Here is an 18,462-nt window from a genome sequence, read left to right on the forward strand (position 1 = left end):
CCTCAACTGGCCAACATGTAAACTATCCTATTTTATAGAGAGGGGTAACACTATGAGCTGATTATTAGGTCCAGTGAACCTTGCTCCTGAAAAGTAACTAGTACACAAAGGGAGTCACTGTTCCTTGTTAAAGGGAGTAGCTGGCGGAGACAGGGAGAGGCATGCAGGTGGATCTTCCCTGCTACTACGGGAGAACCTTCCTGAGTGCCCTCACTAATCTCATGAGGTCCTGACTCTAATATTAAGGGAAACACTACTCCCTCCTACAAACTTGGTGACACTGGTTAGTTCATGCTGCCACTGATACTAAAATTGACCTTCCTTTGGTCCTGAAGAAGCACTTTGGATCTCCTTCTGAGGCCACATACAGCGCGAAACATGTTGACCGTTATATATGTTCATTAAGGACATATACCCAGCTACAGAAGGACATAATATCCCTAGAGCAGCACTACACACTTTGTTTTAACAAAGACAGAGGGATCACCCTAATAAATAGTACCCACTCTCCCTCCAGTCATTTTTTAACACACCACTTTAGACTTCACTGCCACTTACACCCACACACCCAAACGGCTTTTCATCAAAGATCTCCGATAAAGAGACCCTTCGGGGGACCCGTAGGGAATTGCAGTGCCTGCCCGATGAGGAGCAAAGCCCAAATGATGAAGCATGACATCCTTCGGGGGGTTTCAGGGCATTATGAGGAGGACACACTGTCCCCCACAGATAGAGGAGCACACGAAAAATGTTCTAGATCTTTCATCCTCTACAAGGAACAGTGTCTCCCTATTTGTACCAACATGTGAACTAACCTTATTCAGACCAAGTAACTGCAGCCTGCTAACTGTATTGCAATCTGGGCTTGGGTTTTGTTGGTCACCCCAAATAGAAAACTTACTGGAGGTTGACCTGGAGACAGCAAACTACCATTAGTTCTTTGAGAAATTCAGGAAAGTGCTACGTGTCTCCAAGCTCTCCAATGCAAGAAACAAACTGTTGGCACCCCGAAATCTGAGAATTTGATGATAGGCGTGAACCAAATAATACCAGTAGATTGCTGACTACTCCGGAGAGATTGTCAAGGCCCAACAGGAATAGTTCACCTCCATAGGTCGGATAGGCCCAACTGCCACCTAGTTAATATCTAATATCAATCAGCTGTGAGGCCTGATAATAGCAGTGGAGACCGACCATCCCTAGGCCTCCCTCGTACGGGGGTTGTCGGCCGTTGGCAAAAGTTATGCCGGCGTGAACACCCGACCACAGAAATGAACGAATGATGGAATTGAGACTGTGAAATCACTGGAAAGTTCTGAAAAGTGTATAGGAAGGGACAGTTAGTGCCCAACTGGTGGGCTTCCTGCAAAATGAGAACAGCCAGCTGGAAATGCTTGGCATAAAGCAAAAGAGTGGAGTGCTTAATGAGGTCCTGTAAGTTGTTCACGTCCCAGGGCAGCAGCTTAAAGTGAGGCATGAGGGCCGTTAGTGTAGTAGCAAGGGATCAATACTCCCAACCAGCTGGGGGCGAGAAGAGTGCCCCCGATGGCTGCTTCTGGTAAAGACTGTGTGTGTTGTGCAACAAGGCAACTAATGAGGACATCTGTGGGCGCGGTGTACAAAGAAACACATTTCAACAAACAACTCCTCATGACCCCCTAACTGCCCTTACCCCATACTTCCACCCTATAGCATCTGTCCCCAAAACTGAACATCAACACAAACTATAAAAAGAAGAAATCAAACAAGAGTGTAGGTAATGTATGTGGACCCCTCCAATCTCAGTGCGAAAGCAGTCCAGAGTACCTACCCCAGTCACTCCAGCACAGCAGAGTAGCCTGTGAACCAATGTTGATTTTTTTCCATAGCCTCTGCCCTGGGATCTCAGAGCTGGAGAACAGAGCCAGACTCGAGCACCAGCACAGTCTCCTCTCCAAGGGTGCAAACCCCACAGCAACTCACCATCAGGGATGAGGGGAGGGCAATAGATGTCTCCGGATTGCTGGACCAGAAGGGCGGTGGGGGGGCTTCTTTGTTGCAGTCCACACTGCAATTCCATCTCACCAGTCCTGCTGCAGAGTATGTCACTTTTATTTGTTACTGTGCCCTATCTGCTTCTCATGTTTACTTTGCACTTTTCATTTTGCACTGGAGGACTGGCCGCTGGGTTGCAGCCGGAGGTGGTAGCTTGCCAGGTTGGCTCAGAGGTCAGTTTGCCAGCGCCAACAAACCGCTCAAGGTATTGTGCAGGGGGTGAGGCCTTTACCCCACTGCCAAGGTAAGCCCAAGTGGGGTCACTGGCAGCCTGGCATGGTCACAGCCGGCCTCTCACCGACAGACAGCACTTTCTGGCCAGTGCTCAGGCCCCTAACCCAGCCGTCTGGAGTGACTCGGGCGAGATTCCGGCCGTCGTACCTCCGCAATCATGCCTGCTGAGTTAAGGTGGAGGGAGGGGTGTGTTTCACCGCAGGAGGCAGGACAGGTGGCCAAATTCTTCTGTTGGGGCCTGGAGGCAGGCCGAACTTACGGGCTAGGCCCATCCTCCAGCGGCCAGGCCTTTCCAAGGTTTGAGAGGTGAGGGAAGGAAGAGAGAAAGGTAGTTTCTTTGACCCAGCAGTGGTCTGTACCGCTTCCTTACTGTCTGCAAAAGAAGCTACCTCATCCTGCAACTCGTCGGGAGGCACACCTGCAGTCCTCAACAGGTCTCTGCCAGCCACTGCAAAGCCCAAGCACCCATTTTGCACCTCCAGGGCCTGCAGCGCCCATCAGCTATGGCACCTCCTGGGTGGGTCCTGTGGCCAGGATTAGCAGCAGTCATGTCGGGGTAGCGAGGGACCATGGTGGGTCCATGCAGTAGCACTTCAGCTAGCCAGGATTGTGGAGAATGGTGAAGGAGGCCGTGAGCGTTTTCACACTGCGACTGCCATCTTGGCCGCCTCCCAGATGGCGCAGCTGGTTTGCTGGACCCCACTGGTTGCAGGTATTCTGGAAGGTGCTGCAAACTCTTGTCGCTGGGTCATGTCCCGAAAATCACCTTCAAGTCATATAACAATAGCTTCTTTCACATTCACTGTGTGGACACTGGTGTTGATTAGATGTTGAATTGGAACATGTGGATGGATGCTAGGCTTATCAGGACTCTATGCTTCTAATAGTGCTCACCAAATGAATAAGTGCAGTTGAAATGCTTGCATAATCAGATGTTTCATTGTATGTTGTATTGCTATGTCAAGGTGATGGCTCGCTCATTGCAGAACCTCTGCTGTATATCTTGTTCTTTGAAAATGATAAATCAACCACAATAAAAGCAAAAAAATAAGAAACATCTAGAAGATTTAATTATGATAGCTGTCAGACCTTATGCGCTCCTCTGTTCATAATTCATCCCATGTCAAGCCGACATTGAAGTGTATATGTCATAATCTTGTCCGTATTCTTTGTATTATTTTGTAGAGATTATTGTCCACATTGTGAGGTGCTCTGTTGTCTATAAACTGATGGTTATATTGGATCACAGAACTTTTATCACCGAATCAAAGGCACGCGTTACTTTATATCCTCGCACTTTTTTTTCGTTCAGAGAAGTAGGACTCCATTTGCATCACTATTTTTGGGTTCAAGAGTACAGTTGTCGCTGGCCATTCCCAATGCTTTGCAAGCTCAAAAATGATCTTAATTGAGAATATTTTATCTTGACATGTAAGAATGCATAAATGGCAAGAACTCCTATATTTATGGGAATGGATATTGATACGAGCTATTATGGTTTGGAACGAGAAAGAATGTATTTTCTGTTTCTGGGAAATACATTCAAGGCTTCCAATTAGTAAACTACAGGGACTGCCTTGTTGCAAGATGGTTGGAGGCTCATCATTACATGGCTCCAGGCTTCTCCGACGAGTAGCTCGTGAGTTACTGGTAGCTCCAGCGCCTGCACGTAGCTCTCCTGTGCACAGCCTTGTGAATTAATGTAGACCCTTTTGATTGGTTGAATTAATATATGTATACCAAAACTGAAAAGCATATTCAGGATGAAAATGTGTATTTTCAAAACCCATAAGTTGGCATTTGGGTAAAAATGATTCAATTTCCACATTGAAAGCTGATTTTTGAGTTATAAAAATCAAATGGTGTTGGGGAGATTTATTTCTAATATTATTAACTTGGTCCTAGGGGCATTGCAGCTATGGCTGCTATGTGTTTTTGATGTAGAGGCATTCCACATTGACAAAGAATTTTTAAATCACTGCTGGCTGAAGTAATCACTGCTGGTAATGCTGCATTTAAAGGCCACTAATGTAATCCTGTTTTACGTGGTTACTATGACATCTCTCATTATATTAGCAGCTCTGGAGGACTTTCATTGAGCATAAGTAGTTCTTTTTACAGAAAAGGTTGGAGACCCCTTCTTTAGACCAAACCCTTATTCACTAATGAGTTCTAATAGTCATGGTTCATGCACCACAGCATGGCGAGGGGCGTAAATGGGGTCCCTTCCACTCTACAGGTCAGCGAATCTCCGACTGGACACCTCCCGCAGGTTGGCCCTGGGTCACAGCATTTGATGTCAAGGTCGCTAAGTGGAAGAGACTCGTCAAAAGCTATAACCATCTGGCTGCGTATTTGAAAATGGCGGGCTTTAGCCTGTTTGCAGCGAAGTGATTTGCAGGAAGCTTGTTTCCAGCACAACTGGCTGTTTGCGTGAAGTTACCCCTGGAGCCCTGGAGTTTGTGCATCCTTGAGCACTGAGTGTCCAGTTAAGAAGCATTGGGCTGAGAGCTTTCTGGGGACACATGGGGGACACGGTGACGCACAATAGAGGAATGAATTTGATGCACCCCAAATCATGTGTGACTCGATTAGTTCGTCCACGTTTTTTTGGCTAGGAGGGTTTTTTATGTTTGGGTTTTAAACACGCTCTATTAATGAAAACTGAAACGACAAAACCAAGAATGCATAATTAAGTTAGCTGAAAAAAGTCAGAAGTGTGTTGCACGTGACGTAGGGCACATGGCCGCTATGCACATGGATGGACAAAAATAAGAAGTTATGCATTTCTTTTTCGTCAAGTTAACTATTTGCCACAGTTTATTTCGGCTTTTTAGAAACTCCTTTTAACGTATCCATTCACCTCGAGTACTTCGATATGACTTGGCCATGATCTGAAATACGTCCTCCTTCCCCTGTTTCTTTCATAACCTCAAAGGCGGGAATGTGTTTCCTTAATTTCATTAGGCTTAAAGAGGGCCTTGATGTGTCCATGCAAATGGAATGACTATGGCCTGGCGGCCGTCCTCAAGCATTAGATCTGTGAGTAGGCTGGAGCACAATGTTTATTAGACTAGTGTTTTCACAACCCCCCCTATTGCGAAGTTTCATGTATTCTTTTTTAAGGTTCAACTTTTTTACAAAAGGAGACTGGTTTAAGAAGTCAATGTCTAGATGAATCTGTGAATCTTGTGTGTCGCAGCTACTAAACATTTCTTTATACAATGTCCCGCGAGTACATTTAATCGCTTTTGTTTGTTTGGAATTGCTGAATATAACATAAAATACAGATTGTTCTGCATGGCAAAATCCTGACACCCGCCTAATGAGTTTCCTAAAATGTATAAAATATTTTGGATTACAATCTATTGAGGATGAGTCTCAGTTTATTTCAATTGACGAGTACTAATGTTATAAATCATCTTTGTCCTCGTCTGGTCAGAACATACATAAATCTTGGTCTAATGGGTACAGGAACTATACATGCGAAATAGTTTGCTAAAGCTGGATAATGTTCCTGCGTGAACTATCATATTTTTGAAGTGTAACTTAACTATATTATTTCAACTTTTAAACTTTTTTTATTTAGATTCCATATAGCATCTTTACACAAAAGTGCTCTTCTCTGATATCACATTGATTTAAAACGAGCACAAATATTCAGTTGTATTTTATGTTCCAATCAATGGCTAATAATGATCATACTTTATCCAAATCTTAAACATTGTAAGAGCCGCACCATTTCTTAATACATACGAAAATTCTTATTTACTTATACTGCTCCTTCTCTGTCACCATAAATTATTGCTCCTGATTTGTTGAATTGCAAATACTGTTATAAATATTGGGACATTGCTATTAAAGTATAAATGAGATTCCCCCAAAAGTGCAATATTCTGATTGATTGCTTTTTATCTTTTTTTTTTTTTAAGGAGCTGGGCAGCGCCCGAACCATTGTTTCAAGATGTGACTATGTCGAAAACCTGATGAAGAAAGGTTGCACTAAGGAGTACATTGAAAATCCTGCCAGCAGGGTAAACATTATGAGAAATGTTTCCCTGAGCAGCAAGGGATCCGGCGCCACTCACTCTGCTGTGACCCAGATGATACCTCAGAAGATCTCCCTGAGCCTGCGGCCTGGTGAGTTTTGCTCCTTAGAACCAGTGGTTGTATGGCATTACAACGCGGACTTTTACCACTCGTGCCATTACAACGCAAGTCGTTACAACGACTTGCGCTGGATAGTGGAATCGTTTAATGTTCTATTCCAACTCCAGCCCACGTTACAGTAGGGAAGGTGTTGGAATAGAAAATTAAACTATTCCCTATCAAACAGCGCCCTCCAACGCAAGTCGTTGTAACGACTTGCATTGTAATAGCAGCGTTGTAATGGTAGCGCGTGGTAATACCCGCGTTGTAAAGGCTGTTCCCCGAACCAGTGATAGACCTGACTCTCTAGCATCGCTGTCCACAAGCTTGTGGACTCTTTCTCCACATTTAATCAAGTAGAAAAGCAACACTTCTTGGACTATTGTCCTGGCCACAGGAATTATGCGACAGGCGATGACCAAATTAGCTGGTTGAGTAAATTATGCGGGACAATACTGCACATTTTGAGCTAGTATTACTAAATTATTTTGACATTTTTACACAATAAAACCATCTGTGTAACAATTTCACTTAATGAGTACCAATTTAACACCCAAATACAACAATAAGCAACTGAAAGGTGACCAGTCAACCTTTGTGAAGGGCCTAACCCCGCATGGCAACAAGTGTCATGTTTTAAGTAACTTTTTTAATACGTTTTAGCTAGAAACAATATATTTTTTAAGGTCTGCAAATTATGCAGCGGATATTGAATTTTGTGACAAAAAGATCATTAAGCTGAAATCTCAGCAGCTGCAGAATCGCATAATTTCAGTGGGCCCGCCCATCGTAAACTCTTTTAAAGAAGGATGACGCTGAATAGGTATTAACCTGTGTGTGGCGCACTGCTTAATTTGTAAAAATAAAGGAGTCTATTCACTAAAAGTACATTTGTCTTTGAAAATAAGTTATGACCAAATTAACTTTGATTACCCTTGCCAGTAGGTTACAAAGGGATTCCTGGCAGGAACAAACCCTTAAGGGTGCAGAGATGGCTGCCATGAGTACAGAGCTCGCCACACTCCAAATTCCAGTTGTAGGGTGGAATTTAAGGCATTCCTGGGTGTTTCAAGTCGTCGGTAGTCTTGCGAGCTTGTGAATGCTCACACTCCAGTACATCTGTGGATGTTCATAAACTGCTTTGCTTCTGCTTTTCCAGCCTGGAAAGGGATTGTATTTACTTCTTATACAAGCTGCCGTGAATACCGCTTCCAGGGTGGGAAGGGAAATGATCACCCCCAAATTTAGTGGCGATGTAGGGGAATGTGTTTCTTGAGGAAAACCATATTTTTTTTTCCTACCAAGGAAATAAAATAAGAAAAAAATGTGCATTTGCACTTTGGAATCTATTCATCCTTTTTTTTAAAAAATTATTTATTTTTATATACTGTATACAATCAGAAATACTGTTCTGGGGTTAGCCACAACTGGCATAGAACCTTCATACAATCCTGTATATGTGGTTACCCTCTAGTTTGTTCTTTTTTGACAGTAAAGGAGATGTAAGGAGGAAAGGACAGAAAAGTTAGAGATGAAAGAACAAGGGGGATAGGACAGGCATATAGAGAGGTACATTTTCTTGGCTTTACAGTAGCGTCAGTTAAAACAACTGCATTTCGGCTTACAGCAAATCAGGGTTCTTGAGTCCGTCTTCGAGCCCACCCAGGCTCTGCCTTGTGCTGTGCCTTTGGTCCGTGGGTCGGTACACTAGGAGTGAGGGCTATTAAGGGTCTAGAAACATGTCCAGAGCTTCCCACAGATCCCTTGAGGACGCTTTTCAGGGCGAGTACTGCAGTGCCATTCGGTCTGCTCCTCAGAGGTGTGTGACCCAGTTGATCCATCCTTTGTAGTTAGTTTTGCTTGTGTCTTTCCAGTTGGTTAGCACTAGTTTAACCGCAGCTGTTAGTAATAGGTTCATTAGTTCCTTATCTCACTCAGAGGAGAGATCAGTGCGCATAAACGCTGTGGTGAGGGTGGAGAATTCCCTTGCTAGTTTGCATTTAAACACCTTGTCTATGAAATCAAATACCATAACCCAGAATACCTTGAGTGCTGGGCATTGGAAAATAAGGTGTGCTAGGTCCTCCTCTCAATGTTGCAGTTCCAGCAGAGGGGGTACTTCCTGAGGCCTGGTGTATGTAGTCTGGCTGGGATCCAGAAAGTTTTATGGAGTAGCCAGAATTTTGTTTGATGTAACAAGTGTGCAAATGCTCCCCTTGGTGCCTTGTAAATTGGGGGATTAAGTCCACTAGAATTCTGAGGGTCCCTGGGGTCCAACTAGCCCACCAGGTACCTCCAGTAAGCGCAACACAGCTGCGTTGCAGAGAGGTGTAAAAAAGGGTGTGGTCTCGGACCACCTCTCTGCAACACTTTACTGTGGCGCTTACTGGAGGTACCTGGTGGGCTAGTTGGCCCCCAGGGACCCTCAGGATTCAAGGGGACTTAACCCCCAACTTTAAATGCGACACAGGGCATGCTTGCACAGTGGTCCAGGGAGGGGGCGGGCCTGATGTGACAACTGTGCAAACGCGCCTGTGGCACGTTTAAAGTTGGGGGATTAAGTCCCCTTGAATCCTGAGGGTCCCTGGGGGCCAACTAGCCCACCAGGTACCTCCAGTAAGCGCCACAGGACTGCGTTGCAAAGAGGTGCTCCGAGGCCACGCTCCTTTTTACACCTCTCTGCAACGCGGGCGGGAGTGATGTGACAAGTGTGCAATGCTAGCTTGCTTCACCTACAATAGGTACAGTCTAGCAGTAGCAGTGCAAGCTTCCTGCATCTAGAACAAGCACAGCCTGGCAGGAGCAGTGCAAGCTTCCTTCACCTAGAACAGGTGCAGCGTGGCAGCAGTGCAAGCTTCCTTCACCTAGAACAGGGACAACCTTGTAGCAGTGCAAGCTTCCTTCACCTAGAACAGGTACAGCCTGGCAGCAGTGCAAGCTTCCTTCACCTAGAACAGGTACAGCCTGGCAGCAGCAGTGCAAGCTTCCTTCACCTAGAACAGGTACAGCCTGGCAGCAGCAGTGCAAGCTTCCTTCACCTAGAACAGGTGCAGCGTGGCAGCAGCGCAAGCTTCCTTCACCTAGAACAGGTAGAGCCTGGCAGCAGCAGTGCAAGCTTACTTCACCTAGAACAGGTACATCCTGGCAACAGTGCAAGCTCCTTCACCTAGAACAGGTACAGCCCAGCAGCAGCAGTGCAAGCTTCCTTCACCTAGAACAGGTACAGCCTGGCAGCAGCAGTGCAAGCTTCCTTCACCTAGAACAGGTGCAGCGTGGCAGCAGCGCAAGCTTCCTTCACCTAGAACAGGTAGAGCCTGGCAGCAGCAGTGCAAGCTTCCTTTACCTAGAACAGGTACAGCCCGGCAGAAGTACAAGCTTCCTTCACCTAGAACAGGTCCAGCCTGGCAGTAGATGAGCAAGCTTCCTTCACCTAGAACAGGTACAGACTGGCTGCAACAGTGCAAGCTTCCTTCACCTAGAACAGGTGCAGCGTGGCAGCAGTGCAAGCTTCCTTCACCTAGAACAGGGACAGCCTTGTAGCAGTGCAAGCTTACTTCACCTAGAACAGGTACAGCCTGGCAGCAGTGCAAGCTTCCTTCACCTAGAACAGGTACAGCCCAGCAGCAGCAGTGCAAGCTTCCTTCACCTAGAACAGGTACAGCCCGGCAGCAGCAGCGCAAGCTTCCTTCACCTAGAACAGGTAGAGCCTGGCAGCAGCAGTGCAAGCTTCCTTTACCTAGAACAGGTACAGCCCGGCAGAAGTACAAGCTTCCTTCACCTAGAACAGGTCCAGCCTGGCAATAGATGAGCAAGCTTCCTTCACCTAGAACAGGTACAGCCTGGCTGCAACAGTGCAAGCTTCCTTCACCTAGAACAGGTATAGCCTGACAGCAGTGGAAGCTTCCTTCACCTAGAACAGGAACAGAGGTGTTTGGAAGCCACGCTTACCTTTCTCCACCACTCTGCAAATGTGACTGCTATGTTATAGTAATAAATTAGCATTAAAAAAACCTTTGAAATTCACTGAAAAAAATAGGTTTCAGGCACGTTATAGTTAGAAATTAGCATTTAAAAACCATTGAAATTCACTGAAACAAACATAGGTTTCAGGCATGTTATAATTAGAAATGAGCATTTAACAATACTTAGAAATTCACTGAAAAAAACATATCCCGGGGGCATTAGACTCTTTGTAAAGGGGACCGCTTTACTAAATTATGGGCAGGGGGGTTCCGAGGCCCCCCCAGCCCCAGGGACCGCCACCCTGGGGCTTTACTAAATTATGGGCAGGGGGCTCTGAGGCCCCCCCGGGGATTCTTTTAAAAAAAAACAATTTAAAAAAAACTTGTGTGGGGGGGCTCAAGCCCCCCCACATGCCCGGGGTCCACCACCCCTCAGGGCTTTTAACTGTTGGGAGGGGGCACGCAGCCCCCCTCCTGGAGCCCTTGATGGCCCTGGGGACCGCCACTCACCAGGGCCGGCTCCTGCAGTGTCCCAGGGTGCCTACCCCCGGGACACTGCTGTTTGCTATGGTAGGGCGGGAGCCTTGCGGCTCCCACCCTACCATAGCAAACTGCTTTGGTTTTTGAAAGAGAGAGCAGGAAACCTGCTCTCTCTTTCAAAAATCAAAGTGGATTGTTTTTCTGCATGGGGAGCAGCATGTTGGCTGCTCCCCAAGCAGAAAAGCAATGCCGGCTCCCGCAGGATGCAGGGAGCTGTCAGGGACCGTGGGGGGCTTGGGGACCCCCCCACAGCCCCCAACGAGGAGGGCCAGGCCCCGGGGATGGGGTCCCCGGGGACAGAAGTGGCCAGGGAAGGGGGCCACGCGGCCCCCCTCCGCAAATAATAAAAAAAAATAAAAAAAGATGTAGGGGGTCCCCGGGGAGTTGATTAGTTAAAATCAAAAAAAAACTTTTTGGGGGTGAGGCCCTGGGTGATGGGGTTCCCAGGGCCCAAAATAAAGAAAAAGGAGGGCTACACAGCCCCCCTTCTTAAAAACAAAAAAAATAAAAACGGGATAGAGGAGGCCACGCCCCCTCCCTGCACCACTCTGCAAACGCGCCCCTGGCGCATTTGCAGAGGGGGAAGTAATTCCCCTTGAATACTGGGGGTCCCTGGGGCCAAGTAGCTCACGGTCTGCTGCTGTCCCTGGGAGAACGACGTGGGATTCCTGTGCTCCGCCTGCGCTCTGATAGCGCTTGTCACTCTGTGTGGGCTCTACTGTGGTGGGGAAAAGGACGTGATTTGCACCAGGCGCCGAGGGACTGCGAGGTCCAGCAGGCTCTTTGCTCCACAGCTGCTGCCTCTTCCCTCGGCGCTCCGCCCCCCGCCTGGACAATAGATAAACTTATCGCGGCCCCCGCTCCGCGGGTGCCGCTCACGGTCTGCTGCTGTCCCTGGGAGAACGACGTGGGATTCCTGTGCTCCGCCTGCGCTCTGATAGCGCTTGTCACTCTGTGTGGGCTCTACTGTGGTGGGGAAAAGGACGTGATTTGCACCAGGCGCCGAGGGACTGCGAGGTCCAGCAGGCTCTTTGCTCCACAGCTGCTGCCTCTTCCCTCGGCGCTCCGCCCCCCGCCTGCAGTGAATAAATCGCGATGCACATCCCGCGACGCGGGACGCGCGCGGGATATAGCCCGGGCGAAGCCCGGGCAAAGGGCGGGCCCTCTGTGGCCCTCCGAGGCCTGAGGAGGCCGGGACGGGCCACCCCACTTGGATCCATCACAGAGGGAGGTATCGTGCTTTAATACTTTTCGTTATTTTGTTTGGCATTTCTCTAAACTATTACAAATACGATGTCCATATGGGAGGACCTCAACGCCCTGTGCGGTACTAAGTACGCCCCTGATCGTATAACCTCCCCAACTGTGGATTCTTTTTGTCTTAAGGCAACTGGCCCCGACGATAAAGGTCATATCCAAGTAAATGCCGCGCCCCTGGGTTCCTACAATAGATGGAAGCATGACATCGAAACTAACTTTGGAAACAATACAAACATACCATCACTTGCTAACCCAATAGCATTCATTGAGGACCCGGCCGTGGACAAACCAGAGGACCCCCTTCTGTCTCTCAACACGACTTTATTGGCCAAAATAGAGCAACTGCTAGTTGCTACCATCTCTCCCTTGGTTACAAAAATGAATGATTTAGGGGAAAGGCTGACCAATATTGAGTCAGTAATAAGAAAGCTCCCGCCTCCAGCTACTATTATGGCCACATGCGTCTGTCCTAACCCTACCACCACCCCCGAAACGTATAAATCTGGCAATGGGGCCATCCAAATACAGCCATCACGCACACCTATTCAAATAGGCCCCAAAGTATTTGTCAAACCTGCGCCTAAAACCCATACAGTGGCTAGATCCGCCTTGGCAAGAATGCCACATATTAATTTGCCCCCTGAGGCCGCCCCGTATGTGTCTGTCCTCTCTGGGGTCCCTGCCCTCACCCAGGGAACACGCGAATCCCAGCAGGATTTGCTAAATAAGGCCATCTATTGGCTAAATAGGAATAGACCGTTGCCGCCGGGGCTAGACGGGGGTATCTTGAGTGTCAGGAGGGTGGGATGGTTAGGGACGCTGCCCAAATGTATTGCTGGGGATCTGGTACTTATTAAATTTAAAAACACCAATGTTGCCCCCTTTTTACGAGTTTGTACCCCCAATGAAAGTGAAAGACAAGGCACAATTCGCATTTGGGATTTATATGATTTTTACCCGAGCTCCCCTCACATTACATAGGACAAATTCTTAACATTTTTAATGGTAACTGAATTTCGCACAATAATTGTTGAATGATGGTTTTTTATTGTGTCTATGAAATATCGTGACTATGAAATGAAATGTCTATGGTTTTTTTGTTAGTATTTTTGTATTGTTGATGCTTTCATGATTTTTAATTTAAAAATCGAATAAAGCTGATTTGATTTGATTTGAAGTAGCCCACCAGGAACCTCAAGTATGCGCCAGGGGCTGCATTGCAGAGAGGTGTAAAAAGGGGCGATGCCTCATGTGGAGTTTGGGAACTTCAGAAAAATTCCTCTAAAATCAGCCGAGCTACGAATTCCAATTTACTCACCTGTTATCAGGAGAGACCACAGAGCTGCATCTTTCAGCCCAATACTCATCCTGAAAAGTAATTCTAATTATACTTGCAGTAACTTGAATTTTCTTCCATAGGCTAACATTGACTGGTTTCACTTGGAAATTCTTCTAAGTGTGGAATTTTGGAACTTTAAAAAATTCCTCTAAAATCAGCCGAACTACGAATTCCGATTTACTCACCTGTTATCAGGAGAGACCTCAGTGCTGCATTTTTCAGCCCAGTACTGATCCTGAAACGTAATTTTAACCGTACTTACCAGTAACCTGCATTTCCTTCCATAGGATATAATTGCCTGCTATATAAAATATATATAAATTAAAAAAAGTATAAAATAAAAAATATTACATTTCAATATTTTTTAAAACATTTTTTTTCAATTTATATTAAAATATGTAATGTAATTTAAAAAATAAAATGTCTAAAAATAAATACTTTAAAACAATGTAGTAAATCAGTATAAAAAGAATATAACAATTAATAAATTTAAAAATTATCATTTACAAAACCTTTGAAATTCACTGAAAAAAACAGGTTTCAGCCACGTTATAGTTGGGAATTCGCATTTAAAAAAACTTAAAAATTCACTGAAAAAACCATAGGTTTCAACCACTTTATAGTTAGGAATTAGCATTTAAAAATCCTTAGAAATTCACTGAAAAAACCATAGGTTTCACACATGTTATAGTTAGCTGGACATTTCACTCCTACAAAACCATTGAAATTCCCCCGTTATAGTTAGTTCAGCTAACTATAACTCACGCGCCCGCAATGCACTGCTGATGACGTCACATATTACATCACTCATGACATGGTCTGTAAAATCACTCATGACATCACTGATGGCATCTCAAATGACATCACTGATGACATCATGTGATCAAACCACTCTGTGGGGTGAAACGCGTTATGGCCGACATTAAAACGCTATTCTAAAGCACTACTACGTTGGGTCCGTGTCTGCTTGCTGTATGACTATCTGTGGAGCAGTAAAAAGCAGCTTTCCGGATTATATATCTCAAAACAAGTAATGCTGTCTCTAGGTCAGACCTAGATTATGGAACCTATTATGAAAGAGTGGAGGTTTGCAATGATACTCAGATCTAAAGTCAGCTTTGTGAAGTTAGATTCCCTACTTGTCCAGTCTGCATCAATGCAATGTCAAAGCTAAGGGGGTGTTTATCACTTCTTGGCATGAGGCTCGTGGAAAGTCTGGATGCATGACTTGTGAGCACAACCAACACTATTCAATGGTGTACGATCGCAGGAATTTGTTATGGCCTGTATCCTGGTAGCATGCCTAATATTGACAGCTAAGCCTGCCTGCAAGCACTCCCACTTGTGCACATTAGGAAACCCATCCAATTCGACTGATAGGAAATAAGCTCCTCTTCCCCACCCGCCTTTCCCCACTGACACCACTTTCGTCCCAGTTTGGATCCCCAGGTTGGAGTAAACTCTGCTGGTCTACACGAACTCAGAAGACTGCTAACATTAACCAAATGGGCTGACTCTGTGAAGCAGCCGCAAAACAACTGAGCGGTGCTCTACACATTAAATAGGATTTAATTTAATTTAATTAAATAGTCATACCTTCTGCACTGCCATAGTAAACCTTGAGTTAAACATTAAAGATGTCCTCTACATTAGGGATGGCCAATATATGGCCAAGAGGAGTGGATCTCTGCTAATTTTGAGGATATGTACATAAAAATGTACCTTTGGTCCAAACGGATATCAGCTCCATACAATGTGATTATCCTGAAAGTTTGGCAAAAGACCCTATAGGACCTCCACTGGACATCCCTGCTCTGCAGTTTTAGCATCAGAAGTTGGTTTCATATTGTAACTTAGATCTACACAGAATGACTCTTTGTTTGTTTAGAACTGCTGCATGGTGTTTTGCCAGAAACGGTCTAGGTCTTCTAAACCCCTAAAAGTTTGCCTCCTGCATCTACTTTGGCTCTTTGCTTTAATTTAGATTAATCTCTTGGTGCTGCCTTCAGATATTACCTTATATTGCCTTATGGGGGCAATGGCTTGTTTTTTGTGCATTTCCTCAAACTGCAAACCTGCTTCTGAGCAGACTAGCCTGCAGGAACCTGTGCGATTCAAATCTTAGAATATCCGAATAGGTTTCAACTGTTGAGCTTGGCTATTTGGCACCGACCCTACTTACAACCTCCGATGTTTTCCAAATATGGTGCTAATGTCCTCGCCATGTGCTTAGCTGATGCCTTGTCATAGCCTACGACAGAAGCAGTGGTACAGAGGTCAGCAGGATGCGTCCTCGGACGGTTTTGTTCATAAATGTTGGCTTTGCGGCCAAATCATTTCAGCACATGTGGGTTTATCACATTCCCGTCCGCGCGTCCAGAAAGCTAAACAGAGCAATGATGCGTGCAGCGTGCGGCACGTGTGGAAGAATGGATGTACGTAATGAGAAAGGATTGACATTTTGGCGCCAAATCAGACTGAAAGAATTCTCTCGGGCCTTTGCTGGAGCAGCTCCACTCGAATGCCTTCTCTGAACCGGTGCACAAAGGTTCAGTGATACAAACGTGTTTCTCTCCAAAATATTCAGATGGGCCAAGCTGGAATTCTTTATCCGCCCTCTTAGGAATGTGTATTTAAAAATGGTAAGAGAGGTTTTTATTTTGCAGGACTGATCCAATCACAGTGAGCAGTTTGTGCAACAAGTAGTGTGCACATCATGCCGGGAGGGCGCGAGCTTAAACTAACAGGCGCTGGAAAAGGGCACCCTCATGTTCTGTCGGTTCCAGGCAGCAGGCTCTCAGTCTCGAAGTAAGGAAGTCCAATTTGTAAACAAGGTGGTAGGTTCAAAGATGTACTTTATTGTAATAAGTTCCAAGTAGTGGATAGATGGTAAATTGTAGTAAGATGGTAGTAATAATTTGTAATGGTAACCCCAACTGACCCTCTAAACAGGTCCATACTCCAAAATTCCATATATTGAATTCTCCAGTTATGCAGGCTGAACAGAAGGTATGGTAAAGGTGTAAAGAGAGAAGAAAAGAAAAACCTTACAACAGAATACTTGATCAAAATGGATGCACATGACAACCCTGCTTTCTTGGACCACTGAGCACATACTTGCGTTTAGCCACTCTCCTAGGCAAGTTGTGCCTATCAAGTCAAGCCAGTGTGCATCCTTAACCTGGAGCCATGAATTACCATCCACAGCCTCTGAGTAGATTTGCAACACATTACTTCCATGCCCTTTTTCTTTGCCATAGTACTAACTCTTAGTGCTTAATTTTAGCTGATGGTTGTCCACCACACTTACTTTTGGAGATCAACGTTTATATTCATCATCAAACTTAGGTCCAAAACAAGAGAGAAAGGCAGAAAAGAGGGAAATATGTTGGAAGAGGAAGATGGAAAAACAGTGGCAAAAGGAACAGGGACGAGAAAGAAGCTGCAAGTGTGTAATAAAGGGCAGGGAGTGTAGGGTTGTGGATGAAAGTGTGAAGAGTTTGAATATAGACTAGACAGCTGTGGTGTTCCACAACTATGACATTTGGCAGCTGTGGTGGCAGGCTTCTCTGAGAAACATTGGGTAGTGGAACTTATTCTTTTACAAATTAAGCACTGGTCTTGCTTCAAGTGTGAGCCTTCACTCTAGAGACTGACAAACTCCCTACCTTCTCCAAAGTGAGTTGCCCCATAGAAATTCTTAAGAATATACATTTTTCAGGACGCAGCCCCATATGGCTGCTAAAGGGTTCCTCGCCCCATTCCTGTTGATCTTGTATGCTGTAAGTAAGTCATGGAGATATATATAACAATGCTCTTTAGAATAGGTTTGGTATATCAAGGGGAGAGGAAAAGGTATAAAGTGAGAGCATCCTTTTATAGCCAAAGGAGAAGAGCCGCAAAATGTAATTCCCTTAAGTGTTCTAAGAAAAAAAACTTCTGTTGGGTAAGCAAGGCAAATGCCCATCACCAAGGTGAGAATTAACCCTCATAGAGTAATACTAGGACAAGGAACACTAGAACGTGGAGTAATGAAGATTAACAGTAAGTGTGGGAACAGTTTTCTAGGGTGAGTTAATGGACAATCAGTGGCGACTGGACTCCATTTATGACAGTCGGAGCTCTTTTATCTTCAAAATCCTGAGGCCACTTTACCTATGAAGCCAAAACTGAGCATCAGGTATTCTCCACACCCACCCATGTCCCACAAAGATCCAACAAAGAGAAAGCCAAGGACATAGCTGCGGAGACTAGACCAACCTTTTATCAGGAAAAGCCAGTATGCATCTCTCGTTCTCTTGAAGGTGACCAGCCAAAATGATCTGTGCCTTCTACCATAGTTAAACACTGCCAATTCCTCTGAGCCATGTGAGAGGACACTAATGGCTTGCAAAAGGGAGTGCGTCTTCTGACCTTGGAGCCGTGCATTTTTTCAGTCGTTACGGATGCTTGGGGGGGGGGGGGGGGGTTCTAAGACTGGATATACAGTTTTCTTAATTGCAAACCTGTTACATTGACCGGTTGAACTCTGATTGTTCAATAGGTCAATGCTTTTATTTTATTCTACTGTACACCTTAAGGGGCACATATACATGTCCTTTAGTTCCAGATGGGACTGTTAACTGGAGTTCCTGAACCCATAGGGAGTTAAAGGATCTATAGGAACATTTTCCAACTAGGCACTTTGAGTCTGAAGGTATCCCAAAGACAAGCTGGTCTGTGCCTGTCCAGGCCGTCCACCACTGCCTGTTCACCTCCTGACTTGATAAGACTAATTTCCTACAGCAAAGAAACCCTTCTAGGCAGACCGCCATCCAGGTGCCTACACTCTACTGCCTGGACTCCTGCATCAGTATGCTCCTTTCTCCTGCCCCCTCCTGTGTTTTTTCCTTCTCTATCAACTCCTCGATTTCCTCTATACACAGCAGAGATTTAAATCCTGGC

General features: G+C 45.5%; 1 protein-coding gene across 1 annotated transcript in view; it reads left to right on the top strand.

Annotated features, from left to right (window-relative positions):
- ITGB5 (integrin subunit beta 5) overlaps window positions 1–18,462 on the top strand; it is a 658,371-nt gene that overhangs the window by 211,259 nt on the left and 428,650 nt on the right. Inside the window, exon 3 of the mRNA XM_086957094.1 lies at window positions 6,201–6,408. Coding sequence (XP_086813220.1) covers window positions 6,201–6,408 — 208 coding nt within the window. The remainder of the gene's footprint in view (window positions 1–6,200; window positions 6,409–18,462) is intronic.

This window comes from Lissotriton vulgaris, chromosome 2_1, assembly GCF_964263255.1.
Source record: "Lissotriton vulgaris chromosome 2_1, aLisVul1.2, whole genome shotgun sequence".
In the NCBI taxonomy this organism is placed as follows: Eukaryota; Metazoa; Chordata; class Amphibia; order Caudata; family Salamandridae; genus Lissotriton; species Lissotriton vulgaris.